This window comes from Ruditapes philippinarum, unplaced genomic scaffold (assembly GCF_026571515.1).
Source record: "Ruditapes philippinarum isolate M1 unplaced genomic scaffold, ASM2657151v2 ctg10968_1_1_1_1, whole genome shotgun sequence".
Lineage (NCBI taxonomy): Eukaryota > Metazoa > Mollusca > Bivalvia > Venerida > Veneridae > Ruditapes > Ruditapes philippinarum.
Window position 1 is genome coordinate 1 of NW_026865975.1, and position 19,039 is coordinate 19,039.

General features: G+C 31.7%; 1 protein-coding gene across 1 annotated transcript in view; it reads left to right on the forward strand.

The window, feature by feature from the left end:
• Positions 1–897: 897 nt before the first annotated feature.
• LOC132730924 (uncharacterized) overlaps positions 898–19,039 on the forward strand; it is a gene marked incomplete at its 3' end in the record, with an annotated part of 28,022 nt that continues 9,880 nt past the window's right edge. Inside the window, exons 1-5 of the mRNA XM_060717005.1 lie at positions 898–1,118; positions 15,263–15,376; positions 15,771–15,972; positions 16,764–16,872; positions 17,103–17,244. Coding sequence (XP_060572988.1) covers positions 15,266–15,376; positions 15,771–15,972; positions 16,764–16,872; positions 17,103–17,244 — 564 coding nt within the window. The remainder of the gene's footprint in view (positions 1,119–15,262; positions 15,377–15,770; positions 15,973–16,763; positions 16,873–17,102; positions 17,245–19,039) is intronic.

Consider the following 19,039-nt stretch of genomic DNA (forward strand, 5'->3'; position numbering starts at 1 on the left):
AGAAGTTTTTTTTTTGTTTTTACTTTAAAATTTAACCAAATTCCAATGTGGCAAATGTGGTAATTGAAATCTAAAACAGTCAAAGTTTGAAAGAAATAAAGATATGCCACAAGAGCTGCAATTAAAAATAAATAATTTTATTAACATATTTCTTTCGTTTGATGTAAGTTACATAGAGGATATTTAATTTGTTTAGTTCAGTGTAAGATCGGAATATATTTCACCGGGTGAGCACCAAAAGGTATATTTCACCAGTGGCGCAACAACAAATGAAATATGAACTTTTAGTGTTTAAAATTATGCAAAGTAATGTTTAAAAATACCTTTTAATAACCTAATACTTAATGAAAAGCGCGCCAAATAATAATACAACATAACGTCATTTACGACGTCACGTGATTAAGTTGGTTTTCAGTACTGTGCACGCTGGCATTTCACTGAAACACCGTAACGAGTATAAATTCAAGTAGTGAAGATTCAAATTGATGTTTTCATTGTTTCAAACAGTGAAATATCAGTTTTATATTTCACGGATATATTTTTATAAACCACCGAAAAGCATTGAAATTTATTGAAAAGAAAAAAATGATTACAACATTTGAAGAAATCTTCAATCAACTGAAAAGAAATCTTCAATTAATTATCGACTTATCCTTGTATGTCTTGTATGTGTTTGGCTTCTTTTGTTCACATAGCCATTGTGATGAGTCTAAAATTGTACAAAAACCGATAAAACGAGTATATATTGATCGAAATCATTTAAGGTTATAATATTTTTCAATAGGTGTAGATAATTATAGTAATTATATCTTCAATCAGAAAAATAACGTAGAAAATAATAATGTATTGATAATTTCTCACAACTCTTATTTAAGTTTATATAGAGATATTTACTTTGTATAAGTTTCAAAAGTTTAAATGCGTTCCAATGTAAATTGTTTATTTTCTAAAAAGGTTTTTCTTTTAAAATAAAACTTCTTTTTTATCATTTTTAATTCTCGCATAGAACTAGAAGAGGGACAAATGGTAATTGGAGTTGTGAGTTGAAAGGATTTTCAAGGGATTAACTTTGACTGGCGTGTACATATCTTCTCAAAAGGCTTTCTTCAAAGAATAAGGTTCGTTATGTTATCATTTCTTTTGTATACGTATCATACTTATACCAAATAGTAAAACATGAACATAAGAAAGTTATATCCAGAAACAAATTCTAGACTAATTGACTATAACAGTATACGCCTAATCTATGTTGCAACGAAATGCTGAATTATCAAAGTAATTGACTTATTCATACAATTCCGACAGACACCCAACAATCTGTTTTAACACCATACGATTTTTCATTCGTTCTTTCGTTCGTCCGTGCATCCATTCATTAATTATTTCATAGATTTAAATCTCAATCGATATTTTTTAAATTCTTCCATAAAACATTTTGAAATATTGTCAACAATACGAATATTTAAAGTTATACTGTTCCAAATGATCAAGCGTTGATAAAAATGTGTCTATAATATATTTTTTTTAGTGAGCTTGATCTTATGGCGATGTGAGTTGAAAGGATGTTCAATGTACATGTATACATGTAACTAAATTTCATATCAAAGTGCAACAAAAAAATAATTTTGCATATAAGCAAGTTTTTCCTGTTACTTTTTTTTTTACAAAATTTGCCAATTTGCAAGTGTAAGTGTCTCATGCAAATACCCAGAATTTTCTGATCTATCACATTTTCAAGAACTTTTTCATTTATCGTATGATAAATTGTTACATTATCTGTCACCATAAAGTTTGAGCTTTCATGATTTAAGGCCATATTATTGGTATGTGTTTTTTAAATTGTGTTGAAATTATAATTATTTTTATGATACATTTGTTCCCGACTCATAAAGAGTATATATGACTTGTATTGATTGAACCATAGCTAATAAGTGTAGTATAACAAGAATGGTTGTTCCTTATGAATTATGTTTCTTTTTTCAAAGTATGATTGTATTTGTTTAGCAATATTCAGTTCAAATATCTTGGATATAGTTGATAAATTTAAAATCCGCCGATAACTGTTTGCTTCAGTCTTATCTCCAGATCTAAAAATAGTTATAACGCTAGCTCTTTTTATTTATTTGATAAATACTAGCTGTAATACTATGATTAACAATTGATGCAATCACTGCTGGAATATAACCTCTAAAATGTTTAATAATGTTTGGCCCTATTTCCCTTGGATTTCTTCATAATTATTCAGTTTTTTCAATGGTCAATTTAACTTTCATAGAAGTTTTTGAAACATCTACTTTAAATCGAGTTTTGCTCATTATTCAAATTGGAACAAGCTTCTATTGATCGCAAAAACAATCTTGATACTAGTCACTTGAACAAACGATTCAATGATACATCTGCTACAGTTTGTATAAACATGATCTAAAATTGTTTTAGCACGTTTTGTTACCCTAGTTGAATATGTCGTTAGTTGTTTCAGATTATATCTTAGATAAAAATCACCTTTTAAAAATTTTGTCTTTTTTTTTCGCGTCAAAACATAAGAAAAAAATAGAAAAAGAAGACAAATAGAAGATTACAGGATCCTATAGAACGCCAAATGTAAATGCAGCAGACTGGTTTGATTAATTCGGTTCTTGGAGATTTTTATATAAAGATTTACATCCTCTAGAATATGACTTTTTTTAAATTTTGTATCTACTGTGCAAAGTTTATTTTCTGATAATCACCAATCCTACTTTCGTGTACATTTTGTGGTCAATTTATAAAACGTAAAAGAAAAACTTGGGTAAATAATTTTTAACCAAAACGATTCTAATTCAATTAATTTAATTCAAATTTAAATTTGTCGTCTGTTTAGTTTTAGTTAGGTCATTATAACAACAACGAACAACATAAACTTTATTTAGCTCAAGCCATTAGAACATGCATGTGAGCATAAAATGAATAATACCAACAAAATACCTTGTGAGGTCACGTGACAGATTATTTGTTAATGGGGTTGGCTATAGAGATAGTGCGTTACTCTATATGGTTTTAAGGAAAGGATAAAAGACAAAAAATGGAATCACAGAAGCTCTTTAAATGCTCCCTGTCAACATAAAAGTCTTGACGTATTCATTTTGTAGTTACATGTCGAATTTAACCTTTTCTTTTCAAGAAATTATTTGAAAATTTCTTGTTTTTGACAGAAAAATAACTGAAACATACGATTAACTTATGTAATACATATAAGTAGGAAATAAAGTTAAATAATCATTTTTTTCCCAAAATAAATGGGTGTTTTACTCTCACATACCTCGTTTAAGTATTCTGTTGCTGTTATTTGATTAGCATTCTATCTCCGACAAAGGATTCTTAATAAATGCACTTTGTTCGTTAATGTATTCATTGCATATCTTATGTAAGGTTTGAATTTTTCTTCAAAAGTAGTTTTGTAAGTTTCAGTTTGGATACATGCAGTCTTTAGACTGCTGATTTGTTCTGTCACAGGTAAAACAAAATAAAGAATACTATCGTATTAGATTTGAATGAATGAATGAATGAATGAATAAATTAATAGAAATTATGAATAAATAGATAAAAACCTTTCGCGAAAAGTAAAGCAAAACATTTTCTGAAAAGAGAATGCTTTAGCCAAAATTTTAATTAACATATGAAATGAAATGTCTGATATATATTGCATAAACATTAAACAATAATGCAGTCATACATTCATAAACGAACCGAGTTAAAGATTTACATATTTCAAAAACGTTGGCATTATACCAGCTTTTTATTATCCAGCGAGTATTTTATTTAGTAATATAAATTATCAACCACCCTGTTTCACTAATGTTAGTCTTTTTTATCATTGATGCTGATACTTCGGAACTACCCGGTACACAGGGATGAGACGAGATATTGCAGTACTCCGGTTTGTCGTACCAACTGGTCTTTTTCGAAAGAGAAATCATTTCTGAGTGGATTGCACTTCTATTTGTTGAAAATTGGTTAATAATCAACAAAGATCTGGAACGTAAAATAAGGCCTGGTGGTAGGTCCGCTGAAGAACCTTTCTACTTTTTCAAATGTACTATATTTTGAGTATATATGGATGAATATTTAAAAAAAACTTCCCTTTGTTGTTTTATTGGAAATAAGATGTTTTAAAAACATTTTGGGTTAAACAATATTCCCAGAATAGGAGGTTAAAAGTCAGATTCCAAACTCGTTGTTTAGTCAAAATAGTCACAAAAGAACACATTAATAAGAAATAAAGATACATTATCCGACAACTGAACTCTATGAAACTTTAATATTTAAATGAGAAAGACATTTAAAAGGACTCAGTTGACGTGCCTTGGAATGACTAGACAGGAAATAACTTTTCCGACATTAATGTAATAACTCATCTAGATCTTATAAATACATTAAATTTGTTTCAAGTGGACAAACTTTATCAACATAGTTGCCTCCTTGATGTATTCTATTTAGGAAAAGAAAAGACGATCGTACACTTTGTCTTCAAAATTACTGGGAAAAGTCATAATTTCTTAAGATTAATCGCACATTTTACATCTTGAATGAAAATGAAAATATCAGAATAACGTCCTTAACTAATTGTCAAATAAGTTGTACTTAAATGAAGGTCAACAGTGAGATATTTTCACCATTGTAAGTAGTCTTGTCTCGGAAAACGGCTACATTATTCCATTCAACACTCCACGTTTATATTACCTCGTCAAAACTGAAAACTTTGAAAATCGGCTGTTATAATAACCAGAGCCATACAGTAGAACATATTTTAACATTATTTAAAATTCCTACAGATATAAATTTTCAAGTACAAAGTTAATTATCTATTGTGATAGAAATATGTATATTAATTAAAAGAATCGTTTCAATATACAAAGAGTAGTTAAGCAATTTACATAGTTTTTATCTCTACAGGAACTTAACTGTGGTGTTTTGACATGACAGGACTGGAAATATTTTTTTCAAGATGAATGTTCAATTTAATATAAGATCCACAACTTGTGTGCACAATTTGAAATCATTCGCTAACTCCGTTTTTCAAGAATGAAATATTTTCCAAAATTGAAAAGCGCTAAGACTTTCGAGCTGAACAGGTGTTAGAAGATCTCAGCATTATTTCAGGAACGAATGAGCCCCTAAATTGCTGGTAATCTCACTCAAATGAAAATTCAAATTCAATAGAATGATTCGAATCCGCAGCGGCAATTGATAAGAGTTCGACAACATTAGCCATTCGGACATTTTTAAAATCACGTGTTCAATTTCCATCGCTTGCTTTTAGGTAATTATGCCCCCATTTCGAAGAAAAGGGGGTATATTGCTTTGCACTTGTCGGTCCGTCGGTCCGTCGGTCTGTCGGTCCGTCGGTCCGTCGGTCCGTAGACCAAATGGTTTCCGAGTGATAGCTAAAGAACCCTTAGGCCTAGGAACTTCAAACTTGGTATGGTGATTGGTCATGACCAGTAGATGACCCCTATTGATTTTGGGGTCAAGGGGTCAAAGGTCAAGGTCACATTGACCTTGTAAGCAAAAACGGTTTCCGATCAATAACTAAAGAACCTTTAGGCACTAGGAACTTTCAAACTTGGTATGGTGATTGGTCCTGATCAGTAGATGACCCCTATTGATTTTGGGGTCAAGGGGTCAAAGGTCAAGGTCACATTGACCCTTGTAAGCAAAAACGGTTTCCGATCAATAACTAGAAAACTTTAAGGCCTAGGAACTTCAAACTTGGTATGGGTGATTGGTTATGATCAGTAGATGACCCCTATTGAATTTTGGGGTCAAGGGGTCAAAGGTCAAGGTCACATTGACTTTTTGGGTAAAAACGGTTTCCTGGTCAATTACAAAAGAACCCTTAGGCCTAGGAACTTCAAACTTGGTATGGTGATTGTTCATGATCAGTAGATGACCCCTATTTGATTTTAGGGTTAAGTGGTCAAGGTCAAGGTCACATTGACCTTGTAGGTAAAAACGGTTTTCCGATCAATAACTAAAGAAACTTTAAGGCCTAGGAACTTCAAACTGGTATGGTGATTGGTCATGATCAGTAGATGACCCCTATTGATTTTGGGGTCAAAGGTCAAGGTCACATTGACCTCTTAGGTAAAAATGGTTTCTGATCAATAACAAAAGAACCCTTAGGCCTAGGAACTTCAAACATGGTATGGTGATTGGTCATGACCAGCAGATGACCTATTGATTTTGGGGTCAAGGGGTCAAAGGTCAAGGTCACATTGACCTTGTAGGTAAAAACGGTTTCCGATCAATTAACTAAAAACGCTTAGGCCTAGGAACTTCAAAATTTGTATGATGATTGGTCGTGACCAGCAGATGACCCCTATTGAGTTTTGGGTCAAGGGGTCAAAGGTCAAGGTCACATTGACCTTGTAAGTAAAAACGGTTTTCTGATCAATAACTTAAGAACGCTTAGGCCTAGGAACTTCAAACTTGGTATGGTGATTGGTCATGACCAGCAGATTACCCCTATTGAGTTTTGGGATCAAGGGGTCAAAGGTCAAGGTCACATTGACATTGTAGTAAAAACGGTTTCTGATCAATAACTAAAGAACGCTTCGGCCTAGGAACTTCAAACTTGGTATGGTGATTGGTCATGACCAGCAGATGACCTATTGATTTTGGGGTCAAGGGGTCAAAGGTCAAGGTCACATTGACCTTGTAGGTAAAAACGGTTTCCGATCAATTAACTAAAAACGCTTAGGCCTAGGAACTTCAAACTTTGTATGATGATTGGTCATGACCAGCAGATGACCCCTATTGAGTTTTGGGTCAAGGGGTCAAAGGTTAAGGTCATGACCAGTAGATACTTGATAACCCTTATTAATTGTTTGATCACTGGGTCAGATGTCATGCATAATAACCTTATCACATGACTTATTGGCTGCTGATAGGGGGCATACATGTTTTACAAACATATCTTGTTTAGGTAATGTTGATGAGGTTATTTTTTTCCAGTCAACAAGCAACAAAACAATTTGATATGCAAACTAATAAAATATCTAATGAAATGTTTTCAAAATGAAAATTGATATTGTCTTGACATAGGGATAAACAGCCAATTAAATTCGGTCATTTATTATAAACTAAAGATTAAAACGCTTTAATATAATATGAATTAATAAATGATATATAAGGAGAAAGTTTCAGTCGTGCAAACTGTCCGTTCCATCGCCAGAATTTGCTAAATCATCAATCCGCGCTTTCATTATTTTCCATTTGGACATTCTTAAAGGTTCAATGTTCCATTTAAGAATTTACCTTAATAAACTGTTTTCCATTAAAACAATGTTAGAATTAAGAAAATGGGATCTTCAAATTAACAGTTAATATACATGTATACAAATGTATGTACAAATGCTCTAAGGCTTACCTGGTAAGGAATGTAATTAAAATGCAAACACGAGCCTTGTAATGTGTCATGACTGTTTGTGTCACTACTATAGTCAGTAATAAAATATGGTAACAAAATATCAAAGTTTGAAGTACTACAGTTTCTTTTTCACCTTTAATGATACTCATACTACAAAATAATTAGTTATAAACTGTAGAAGATACAAATCTTAACAATAAACTACCGACTTTAAGTTTATTTTTTGTTTTGTCTTTTATACTGCCTTCCTAGCGGTTGAGACGTGAAATTTGTTCACGTTCTAATTCATTAATATGACATGCTGCGAAATCAATATACCGGTATGACTTTACAAAATAGAAATCGGAAGGAATTTTTGGCTCCGAATTTATTTTTGCTTGTAAATCGAAGGGATTAATTTAACAGAATCGGGTCCTTAGAAAAAAATGTAAACACAATAAATGAGCTTTCATATCTCAGGTTTCCACAATCAACCTCTTCACGAAAAAGCCTTTACTGACGAAGAACAGAATGTGTATTGGTGCCGCTCCAACTAAAATGGTGCTCAAATGTGCATTTTCTGCGCAAGAACAACATTTAAACTTATTGAGTGACATTTTGGGTTTACGTAGATCGAAACCTGTTCACCCGTTAAATACATGCAGAAACGTCATGTGACCACAATATAATGTTTGCAAAACCGCCAATAGTATTGTCCGACAACATTGACCTGGCACTTCATTAACTTTCGTAAAGGTCACTTGAATAAACACTGACCAGTAACTATCGAATATATCAATATATTTGCTAACTTCGCTCGTCTGTAAGGTGTGGTGTTTTTGTATAGATGTCGGACTACCAATCTGAAGGTCTCTGTTTTGATTCCTAACCAACACAACCTTATGATTTTTTTTTAAATTTATTTGCAAGAATTAATTAGAAAAAGTTTTTCGGCACCCGATTTTAGAATACCTTTAAAGTGGTGTTTTTATACAAAATTATATTTTTACTGTACAGTATCTTTCAACGGTTCTCTTTGTGACATTATGCAATCTTATATTCTTTAGCGCATACACGCGCATATACGCTTTAAAGGAAGTATATAAATAGTATAAACAACAACAAAAAGTTTGCAATAGTTTGAAGAGAATGGCAATTTTAAAATAAAAAGAAAAAATAAATTGCTGACCTACCAGTTTACGTCTACGTTTTACATATAAAACCCTTTACCAACTGCGCTTAGAGGGATTTTTAATTTACATCATTTTAATTGGATATTTAAATTCATATCGATTAACAAGTAGATCGTAAAGTACGGATTATACCGACTACAGGGTCAAATGCTAGGTCAATGTTGTTGGACTTTACTAACGTTTTCAGGATGAAAACTTGAGCCTTTGTTTATTAAACAAAGATTAATATCTACACCCTGGCACAAAGTAAAACATCATAATTATTTCCATGTGCCTTGATAGCGCAGTAGGCAGAGCGTCCGTGTCAGTGTTGTATTCATACATAAATATGTTAGAATCGTGATTAAAGCTACTATTACAGTTAAGTATTTTAAGTCCTTTCTTCTTCTTTGACCGGTTTTGTTTCAAATAGTCACAATGAGATAGAATATTATTTTTGTACACGGGTTGACATGCACTTGTGTAAAGTTTGAGAAAAACGTCAACAATTAGGAGAAAGCGATAAGAAACTGACGACATTATTACAAATGTAAGAAATATACGACCTGAAGTGTGTTATATATTGATTCATTTATTCAGATTATTAATATTACCTAATCGGTAGATAGAAAATTATTAATCACTTGACATGTAGTTGGGTTTTTTTTAATAAAGAGGGGAACAAAAATGAAAAGAAACAATAAAAAAGAAATAGAAATTTAGAAGAACAATATATATTCAAATTATCATACAAAAGACAAAGTAAATAAAAAGGGAGAGAAACAATAACATCACCATAATCACCATAACATGGCTGAGCGTAGGATTCGAACCTTTGAGTGGAAATCATTAGGAATTAATTACAGAGATGTTGATTTACCAACTGAGCCACAACGGCGATACACATTTTTATTAGAATTAAACTATATATAGTTGTTGACACTTCCAATCTCGGATAAATTGCAGACCTCATCCTTGAATGGACTTTCCCTAGTACCGTTAAGACCAAGTTATCATTCCAGGACAATATATCTATAACATATTTTATGAGACTGTTTGGAAATAAATGTTCACTATTAAAGTGTAGTCATATAACATGCATAAAAGCACGGTTCCGTAAAACCTTAATGCACACACACACATTAACACAAAATATTATGTTATGACATTCGTATGTCATTTTCCTCTGTGTACATGCCAGTTAAGAAAAGTTTTTTTGTTTGTTTTTTTTCTGTTGTATTTTTATAGAAATAACCGTGCTCATGTTTACGAGAAAACATTTAGCAACATACATTTGGTTTTGATGCTCATGTGTTTAATCGGTTTTCGATGTCGGATCGTCAACGTGAAGAGAGCTCTGACGAAAAGATGCCCTAATCTATAAAATAACAAAAGTAATACATTTATATTTCTTCTACAGGTGGTTTAGAATATGCTAAATAAGTCTAAGTGTATTCTTCTATTTCACAAAATGATTTTACCTGAAGGTCTTTATTTAAGATAATCTAACAATAAACTTGAATAGAAGAAAGTACATGATAGAATGTAACTAAGTTTAAGTTTAAAATAACACGAACAATATTTTTAAGAAGACTATCACACGTACACATTTTATGTCTCCAGATATCATTTAAATTTACCATGTGTAAGATACATGTATACAATATCTATAAGATCATAAATACATGCAGGATAATTTTAACTAACACGCAATGACACCATTCATAAACTAATAGTCTATTTATATAGACTGTCATACATGCAAACTGTCTACAGATATTACCTTTTACAAATATGAAATACTGTATCTATACAATGTTATCACAAAGCGAATTATATTATAATATCTTAAAGGCGTAACTTAACAATACTTTACAGCGAAGCGTTTGAAATATCAATAAAGTAATTTTTTCAATGATCTTCGGTACCGTTCCAATGAGGGTTTAATCACCAGCGGATATTCAATTACAAGAAATGGAATATTATAAATCGAAAATGCACTTTGTTTTAACCCTTACTGTATAGTTTTTCGAGGATTGTACAATTCATTACCGTAAATGTACAGACCGAGTAAAATTATCATAAAGTGATATTATTAAGAACATGTAAATGTATCTTTACACTATTTTAGTCGGAATCTAGAGTAAGTAAACTTTTCTATTCGTCTAAAGGGTTGTGATTTTGAAACAGGCATTGGAAGGGAGTCCATTGAACTGTTTTTATATGACTGGACTGGGAATAATTATTCCGACATTAATAATCCACTTGTCGGTCTAGACTTACATGTATGTGCAATATTTCAGATCATTCGCTCACTACATTATTTTGTCTAGAAAAAACTATTCTAATCGTGAAAACATGAGCCAAAATTGATCAGCTTTACAATGCCTATTCTTTAAAATCGGGCTAAAAGTAGCACAAGTAACGATTTTCAATTCATTTCTTATTATAGTTCTTACTGATCTTCTGTTTAAGTGCCCCCGGCTGAAATATTTAAGAAATTCATTTTGTTTTTGTTTTGAAGCTTTTGGACCTCAATGGAGATCCTTTATGTAATAGAAAGAGCACCGAAACACGAGGCTATCTGATTTGTACGAGGGGGCGTAGCCCCCGAGTATAAATCAGATTGCCAAGTGTTTTGGTGTTCTTTCTCTTTTGTATCATAGTCAAACATAAAAACACGTTCCCTGTTGTCACAATTTTAAACCCCGGGAAAAGGTAACCAATGATCGAGCATCTGAATATATTATTTCTGCCACTTTCTCTTTCTCTGCCGTCACAATATGTAAACCCCAGCAAAAATGAGCCAATCAACGGGCATGATCTGGAGTGCGGGTAACTGATACCTGCACTCCAGTTACCGCACTGTGCATATATATGTATACGATTTAACTCTGACACTTTTTCAACAGAAAGGTCCCCAAACTATGATACAAGTGTATTTGTAAAGCTAAACAAAAACATTTAATTGGTATAACTGCATTGGTCACACCAAGCCCATCTTTATTTCATAATGACTGTTATACAGTCAATGAAATTTAAGGTAATCATTAAATCAAATTTTATCTATCCATATTAATGTTACCAATGTTCTGTTAGTTTTTACAATTTAAGGCCTAATGAGATGAAAAGCTGGAGTACGAAAAAAGTGGTTTATTGGATAAATCAAAGGAAGCGGTTACTTATATTTTCAAAAAGATATATTCATGTTAGGGTAAAGTGAAATTTTGACTTTGGATATAAAATGTATGTAGTGTTTATATTTTCGTTAAATTAATTCAGTTCGTTAGTTAAACACTGAACAAGGGCTACTATCGTCGTCGAGTTCATCATCGTTCTTGCAGACAAAAAGTGATTTCGTATTTAGCTGATGTTCAAATATATAATGGGAAACTACAAATAGATGACAATCAGCAATTTTTTTATTAATTTCATAGTACATGATATGAACGTAAATGCATATCATATTACGGAATATAGTTCTCATGAACTATCAATTATTTACATAGGGATATATGTATGTCACTTCGGGTTTAAGGTCGCACCTGCATGAAGGGTAGTAGCTGTTACATTTGTATGATACAGGACTTTGTAAGGCTAATGCTAAGGCAATTACCGATAATTTATTGCTTAAATTATGACAAATAAACTTACTTAAGTTAGTTCTACACGATAAAATAAAACAAAATTGGTACGAAAATATTAAACCTTTAAATACTTAGGAAATAGATATCAATTATGAGGGCTCATCTTATGCTTTAGAGTATATAACTGATTTATCCGTGACAATTATAATGTTAATTTAACTGTGGTACCTCAATTTTATTTTTGCTGACAATTCTGACATTGTCAGGACTGTTTAAAAAAATCAAAGTTGAAATTGATAAATAACTTAATTTTCAAAAGTAATTAAAAGAAAAAAAAAACTCATTTCAATTCATTCAAATTGCCAATCACCAAATATCGTCTTTATTTTATTCTTTGTTGTTTTATTTTAACAGTCTGAAACCACACGCAAAACTGCTCATGGTAACATTTGGGCATATTACAGTATCTTACGAGCAAAAACTGCATAATGCATTATGAAAACTTGAAAAGCAATGACAGTCATCAACTCGAAGAATAAGTAAACAACACAGTGTTCGTAAGACATCCATGTTTTCCAAACTCCTAGTCGCTTATTGAATGTTAACACGTCTGTTTACACTTATTTATTGTCAGCAACAATCCTCAAATAAGTTTTCTTTCTTATTATATGTATGACTAACATATCCAAATGATATTTCTCTGAATCAAACACAATTATTTTCCTCCCGTGAAATTCAAAACTTTTAAAATGGCGGCCACTTATATTACACAAAATCTGGTCTAATATAAATTCGCCATATGAAACGGAAATAAGATCAGATGGTGTCACATTTTCTTCCATTAGAATTGTTTGTTATTTCATTAATAAACCAAACGATCATTCATATTTTTTGAATAAAATAAATAATATCATTGCCATTTAACGTTGTTTGTTGAACTTCTTTTAAAGCTCAAGACTTCTTGTATTTATGAGAAATTCGACTTCAATTAATGAAAACAGATTTTAATATTAAAGTTAATATTGAGGAAATTTCATTTAAACTTGTTTTAAACAAACAATTTAATTCATATTATCAAACATAAAAAAGCACTATTTAACAAGACATACATTGACTATTGTTAATTAAGAAATAATATATCCCAAACTGTGATTTTATCGCTCAAAAAAATCACTGTTTAGAGTTCGGATGCGAGGAATTATATCACGAGGGCGTAGCCCGAGTGATATATGATGTGCATCCGAACGACAAATAGTGATTTTATCAAGCGATAAAAAAACCACCGATTTGGATATATTATTTCGATTCTAACACGACATCAACAAATAAATGCTGCCGTCCCTGATATTCAGCAAAATTGCCCCTGATCTGTCTCTGTACTTATTTTTAGCGCATCGGGTTTTATAGTGGTTACGTCACAAGTAAAATGATAACGTCACATATCTAAATATAGAACGTCAACAATGATTTTATTGCATAATAACACATACTTTCGGTTATTCTATATTCAATAGTGAAAAATGTGGGTCGTGTTAGAATAACATGTTACAGACTATAACACATGCTCATGTTATGATCTTTTGTTTAGGTGATTTACTGTATAGCTCCTATGGGCCGGGTGTTCATCTTTGGGTATTTGTGTGTATGTATATACGTGTAACATATGTCACTATAATAACCATCGTTTATACAATTGGCTGCTGGGTTAAATTTAACCGTGGTTACAGTGTGGTTTCTGCTTTTGATGTTTTTATAAAATCGCTTACCGCGAGGTTACCGGGCTGGTTAACGTAATCGTGTGGTAACCGCACGGTTTAGTTGTTTATACAATTGGCTGGAAGTCACAGACGCCCCCTAAATGTTGCATCGTCACAGCTTTCATTCCAATCGTCGCTGTAAACTAAGAGACGCTGGCTTTTAAGACAGTCAAATGTATTATGTTGATGAGTTGATTTGTTGTCTTTTCAGTCAACAAGCAACAAAACATTTTTTTTTAAATAAATGTGTAAATGACAAGTAGATCTTTTTTACATGCAAATAAATAAAATATCTAATAAAAAGTTTTGAAAAAAAATCCTTGGCAGTATGCATGAAATATAACAACATATCAAAATTCGAGACATGTATTGTATAAAAGTGAAAGGAAAAATTAAGTAGATTAAAGACCAATTGTCCCTGACAGGTATATAGCTTGTTTCACGAGAAATAACTAATCAGATTGCTTGCGCCCGCTCGTGACTGAAATAATTCATGGAGTGGGCACCTAAGGTCTTCTTCTACAAGGAAAACAAAATGTCGCCACATCACCCTAACTGTGTCGATCATACTTAAAAAAAAACAAGAAAAAAAAAGAAGAAAATGTTAGTTGAACTGTTACCCGCTTAATTGTTTAAGTATCAACACCACACCTAAACATTCATTTCTTTTGTTTCTTTTAAAAATAGCCTAATAACAATTAACATTTTTGGCTTCATACATTTTGTCTCGTCATAACGTACTTTTAAATACAAAAGATTCACAAGTTTACAATCAATTCTATAATTCTTCCGGGTAGTTAAACATTATCAAGGAATAACCTATTTTTAATGCACGCAAAATTTCCTTGTTCGTTCTTTTCAAATTTACAAAATAAGTGGAGATCTTTGTTTGCATTTAATACAATTATTAGTACTAATAATATATAATCTTGCATTGCAGCCAAAATAATACATTTGACATTTGGTTGCTACTCATATGGATTAAATTTATTTATGTTCGGTTTATGGTAAAATGAATAACTTTGTTAATAATTCTTATTACAAAAGAAGACATTGTGTTATTTTATACAATCTCTTTCACAAACAGCGTGTTTTTTTATAGTAAATTTTATTTACATGTTTAAATACGTCACATAGTGTGCAGTTTCAAATAAGCCAAAGAACAATATTGTCGTGTTACCTGAGACGGCATTCTACCCATAATGCTACGGCCTACAGCTACATATACCAAGATGCTTTTAGCTCTGAATTATTATATGAGGGAAATATCAAAACAAGTCAATATATTGTTTCAAGAGTTTATTTATGTTATTGCTAACAATTTAAGCACCTGTAACATATTTTTCTTCTTTTTTTCAGACAATGTTCTTATACCCAGTGTTGTATGTTACGATACTAAAAGCTGTTATGTTGAATCAAGTTTTTGCTGATGATATCTGTAACAGCACATACTCCAGTAGGATCGGTTTACAGGTAAGATGAATTTTTAAAATGATTTCTAACACTCGTTTAGTGAACGAAGATCGGAGAGAACGGTGACCTAATTGATGATGAGTATGACTGCCTCTTAGTTTCATGGGACATGTTTTAAAAAAAAAAACCAAAAAACGCCAGTTCTACTTTTAATTTGCCGGTCTCAGGCTTCAACGTTAAAAACTTCACAATTTTTTAATTAAACAGAAAATGTTCAAAACATAAAACAAATTAAACTTACAATTTAATGAAAGGTCTATTTTGGTTAATGCAGAATTTAAGAAACTGTTCATCTTGTAATGATGTCGTACGGGTAATGTTATTTATATATCTTTTAAGTTTGTACATACTTTCTATAGCAAAAATCTATTTCCTTTCTGTCAAAACATTTTAGTGCTTTCATTGTGGACCTGGTTACAAAGCAGTTGGTGACTGTGTCCAAAATTCTACTCGTGCCATATGTGAGAAATGCCAGGATGGAACATATCAACCAGAATGTACTGCCTACAACGAAACCGTTCGTTGTAGAAACTGTACAACGTGTGATGTTTATAAAGAAAACTGCACTTTAATAAAAGACGCTGTATGTGAAACAGGTAATAAATAATGAAATAACTTCTTTTGTAATTAGAAATATAAAAAATATTTATTCATGTTACCAAGAATCGATACCAAATAGATGATAGGTGCTTGTTTGTGCGTAAAATGAGATTTTATTTCATCGAATGAGCTTCAAGAGTGAGAATACTGTTTTTATAGTTCACGATATGAAACAAAAATACATCTAACACAACAAACAAACAAGTTTTCTTTTTATTTTATGCTTGAAAACAAGTTTAAATGAAATTTCCTCAATATTTAATTGAATCGGTTTTCCCCACTGGTAGCCTCATTTTAGTCGAATTTCTCATAAAATATAAGCAGTCTTGAGCTGAAAAGTAAGTTCGACAATAAACGTTAAATAACGATATTATTATTTTATTAAAAAGACATAAATGATCGTTTGTTTTAACCAAAAAGAAACCCCAAAAAGCAAACAATTTTAAAAGAAGAAAAGGTTACACCACCCCACCTTACTTCCGTTACTTACGGCGAATTTATATTTGACCAGGCTATGCGTAATATAATGTAAGCGGTCGCCATTTTTAAAAGTTATGTATTTCACGGGAGGAAAATAATTGTGTTTTATTCAGAGGGATATCATTTGGGTTTGTTATTACTAATCCGATGTTATTCCTATTGAGCTAAACGGGCAAAATAGAGCTAAACGGGCAAAATAGAGCTAAACGGGGAAAAATAGAGCTAAACGGGCAAAATAGAGCTAAACGGGCAAAATAGAGCTAAACGGGCAAACTAGTTATAGCTTGTTTGATTAATGTTTTAACAGATGGTAGCGGTATGAGTACTAAACAACTTATTGCAGTGTTGATATTTGGAACAGCAGGTGGACTATATGTAGTAATGCTTTCCTGTTTAGCGATTGACAAAATATATCGGTAATTTTATGATAATTATGTATCAAAACGTATTTGACATTACTAATAAATGTTTTGGCTAATTAATATGTTCTTTTTCTATAAATAGTCTTTCATAAGTAGTTGTTTATAAATATGATTTTTTTGTACAAATCTTAAAAATAAAAACCTTACGAAGTATTTGAATAATAAGAAATACCACCCTAAGAACAAGTATCTAAGTACATGTGTGTTCACAAAACTGTTTACAGGAGATTAAAACGTAATTCAACAGATGGTCAAACTGGACTTTCACAAGACAATGCGTATGACACGGATCAAAGAAATAGTTTTACTGTTGAAAAAGTTTCCGACGACAAATCAAGAAGGACAGCACACAAAGGGTCATTAAAAGTAAGTTACGTTATAAACCACCACGGAAGTAGAGAACCTGAAACAAAGTTGTTTTTAGTTTGAATACCAGAAATTTTGAAAAATTCAAAATAAAAGCAAGCAATAAGACGTGAATCTAAAACTATACTCAAGTCACACCGACGTGGCATTCTTACGGTGACCTAAACCGGTACATTTCCGAGAACGGATCAGTTTTAGCGGTTTTTTTTATTATTCAATAAGGGTGTTCAATCATTGTGAAACGTTAGATGCTCATTCTTTACATAAATTTTGGGTTATAAAATGTTGGGTTTGAGTGTATTTTCGTCCAAGAGATATTTTTCAAACCTCAGTTTCTTGTGTGTTTTTTCTTGTAATAGCATGTTTTGCTAACACATATTTCGTAGACTGGAAAACATGATAAAATTCGCTTTTAATTCAATACAAGCATGGTGTTTTCGTGTATACATTTTTCCTGGCATTTTAAGAGAACATTAGGTAACTATTCAATCGGTCTGCAGTAGAAGAAAAAAGGTTTGCAGCAAAATACGAAGTACTATGCACTACCTATATATAAATTAAATAAGGTGGGAGTCATCTTCAGTTTTCAACGGATATTTAATTTTTTCAAAGTGTCATTTTTTGCCACAGAGACGTAGAAAGGTTTATGACAACAACATGACAATACAAATTATTAGATGTGACTCACTTAAGATTCATGCCTGTGATCGACATTGTCTCTTTCTTTATTAAATCCACTTAAGCCCTACGTGAATTACTGGACTCCCTAGTGCGGAAGGTTTTTGTATACATTTTTGTTTATCAAAAATAAGTTGAACACAAAATTACATCTTTAGAATCAGTATAATTTAAACTGTGTGAGCATGCTTTGCATCAAAATACTTATCCACATGTATGAAGTTAATACCATGTAAGTTGTCATTTGTACAGTAAAAAATGTGTTTATTCTGGTTTTTTGATAGGCATGTAATGGGCTGTAATTGATATGGTATAAAATTATATAAACTAGTAAGCTGCTAGTTAAGGGAAACATAACTATATATTATCTGTTTAAGAATGGTGGTTGCTAAAACATGTGTGACTGAGAACAAAGTGTAAGTTTTAAAACATTTTGTTAGGCCGTTTAAGCCATGATACTGCCAAATACAGGTGACCACTGATTTAGGTTTCACTTTAAATAGACTATCAGCTGTTTATCCTTAGCATTCTGTATACTACTTCAACAAAACCAACATTATATTACCAATATTTTGCAAAGGGTTAGCGTACTACGTTTTTTAATTATTTACACCCTTATTGAATAATAAAAATAGTGCCGTAAGAATAGTTATCAGAAGAACGCTAGAACACCTTCAGAGTTATCAGAAGAACTCTAGGACATTCAGAAAATCGGACAGAGCGCTTTATGTTTGCAACTTTGCATTAAATTATGTAATTAAGTATGGTAAGGAAGATCACAAAAGAACAGATCAATATGTACACATGAACAGATAATTTGGAAAGTTTACTCAAAACTACCAGATTTTAACGAAGAGTCGATGAAAATTTGACTATATTTTTTTCTGACACATCTACAATATGTAAAGCAAGCCTAATCGCTAAAGTTTAATTAAGCATTTCAGACTCTCTTTTTTTAAAGATGAAAATAACCATTTTTGACGAGTTTTTCTTCGGTATATACAAAAGTGTACCGACGATCTCCGCGAGAGTTATCGAAAGAAGTTCTGACAAGTTATCAAAAGAACTCGGTGATGCGATCTAGTACAGGACGTTCTTAGAAGGCCGACCTTTTGCC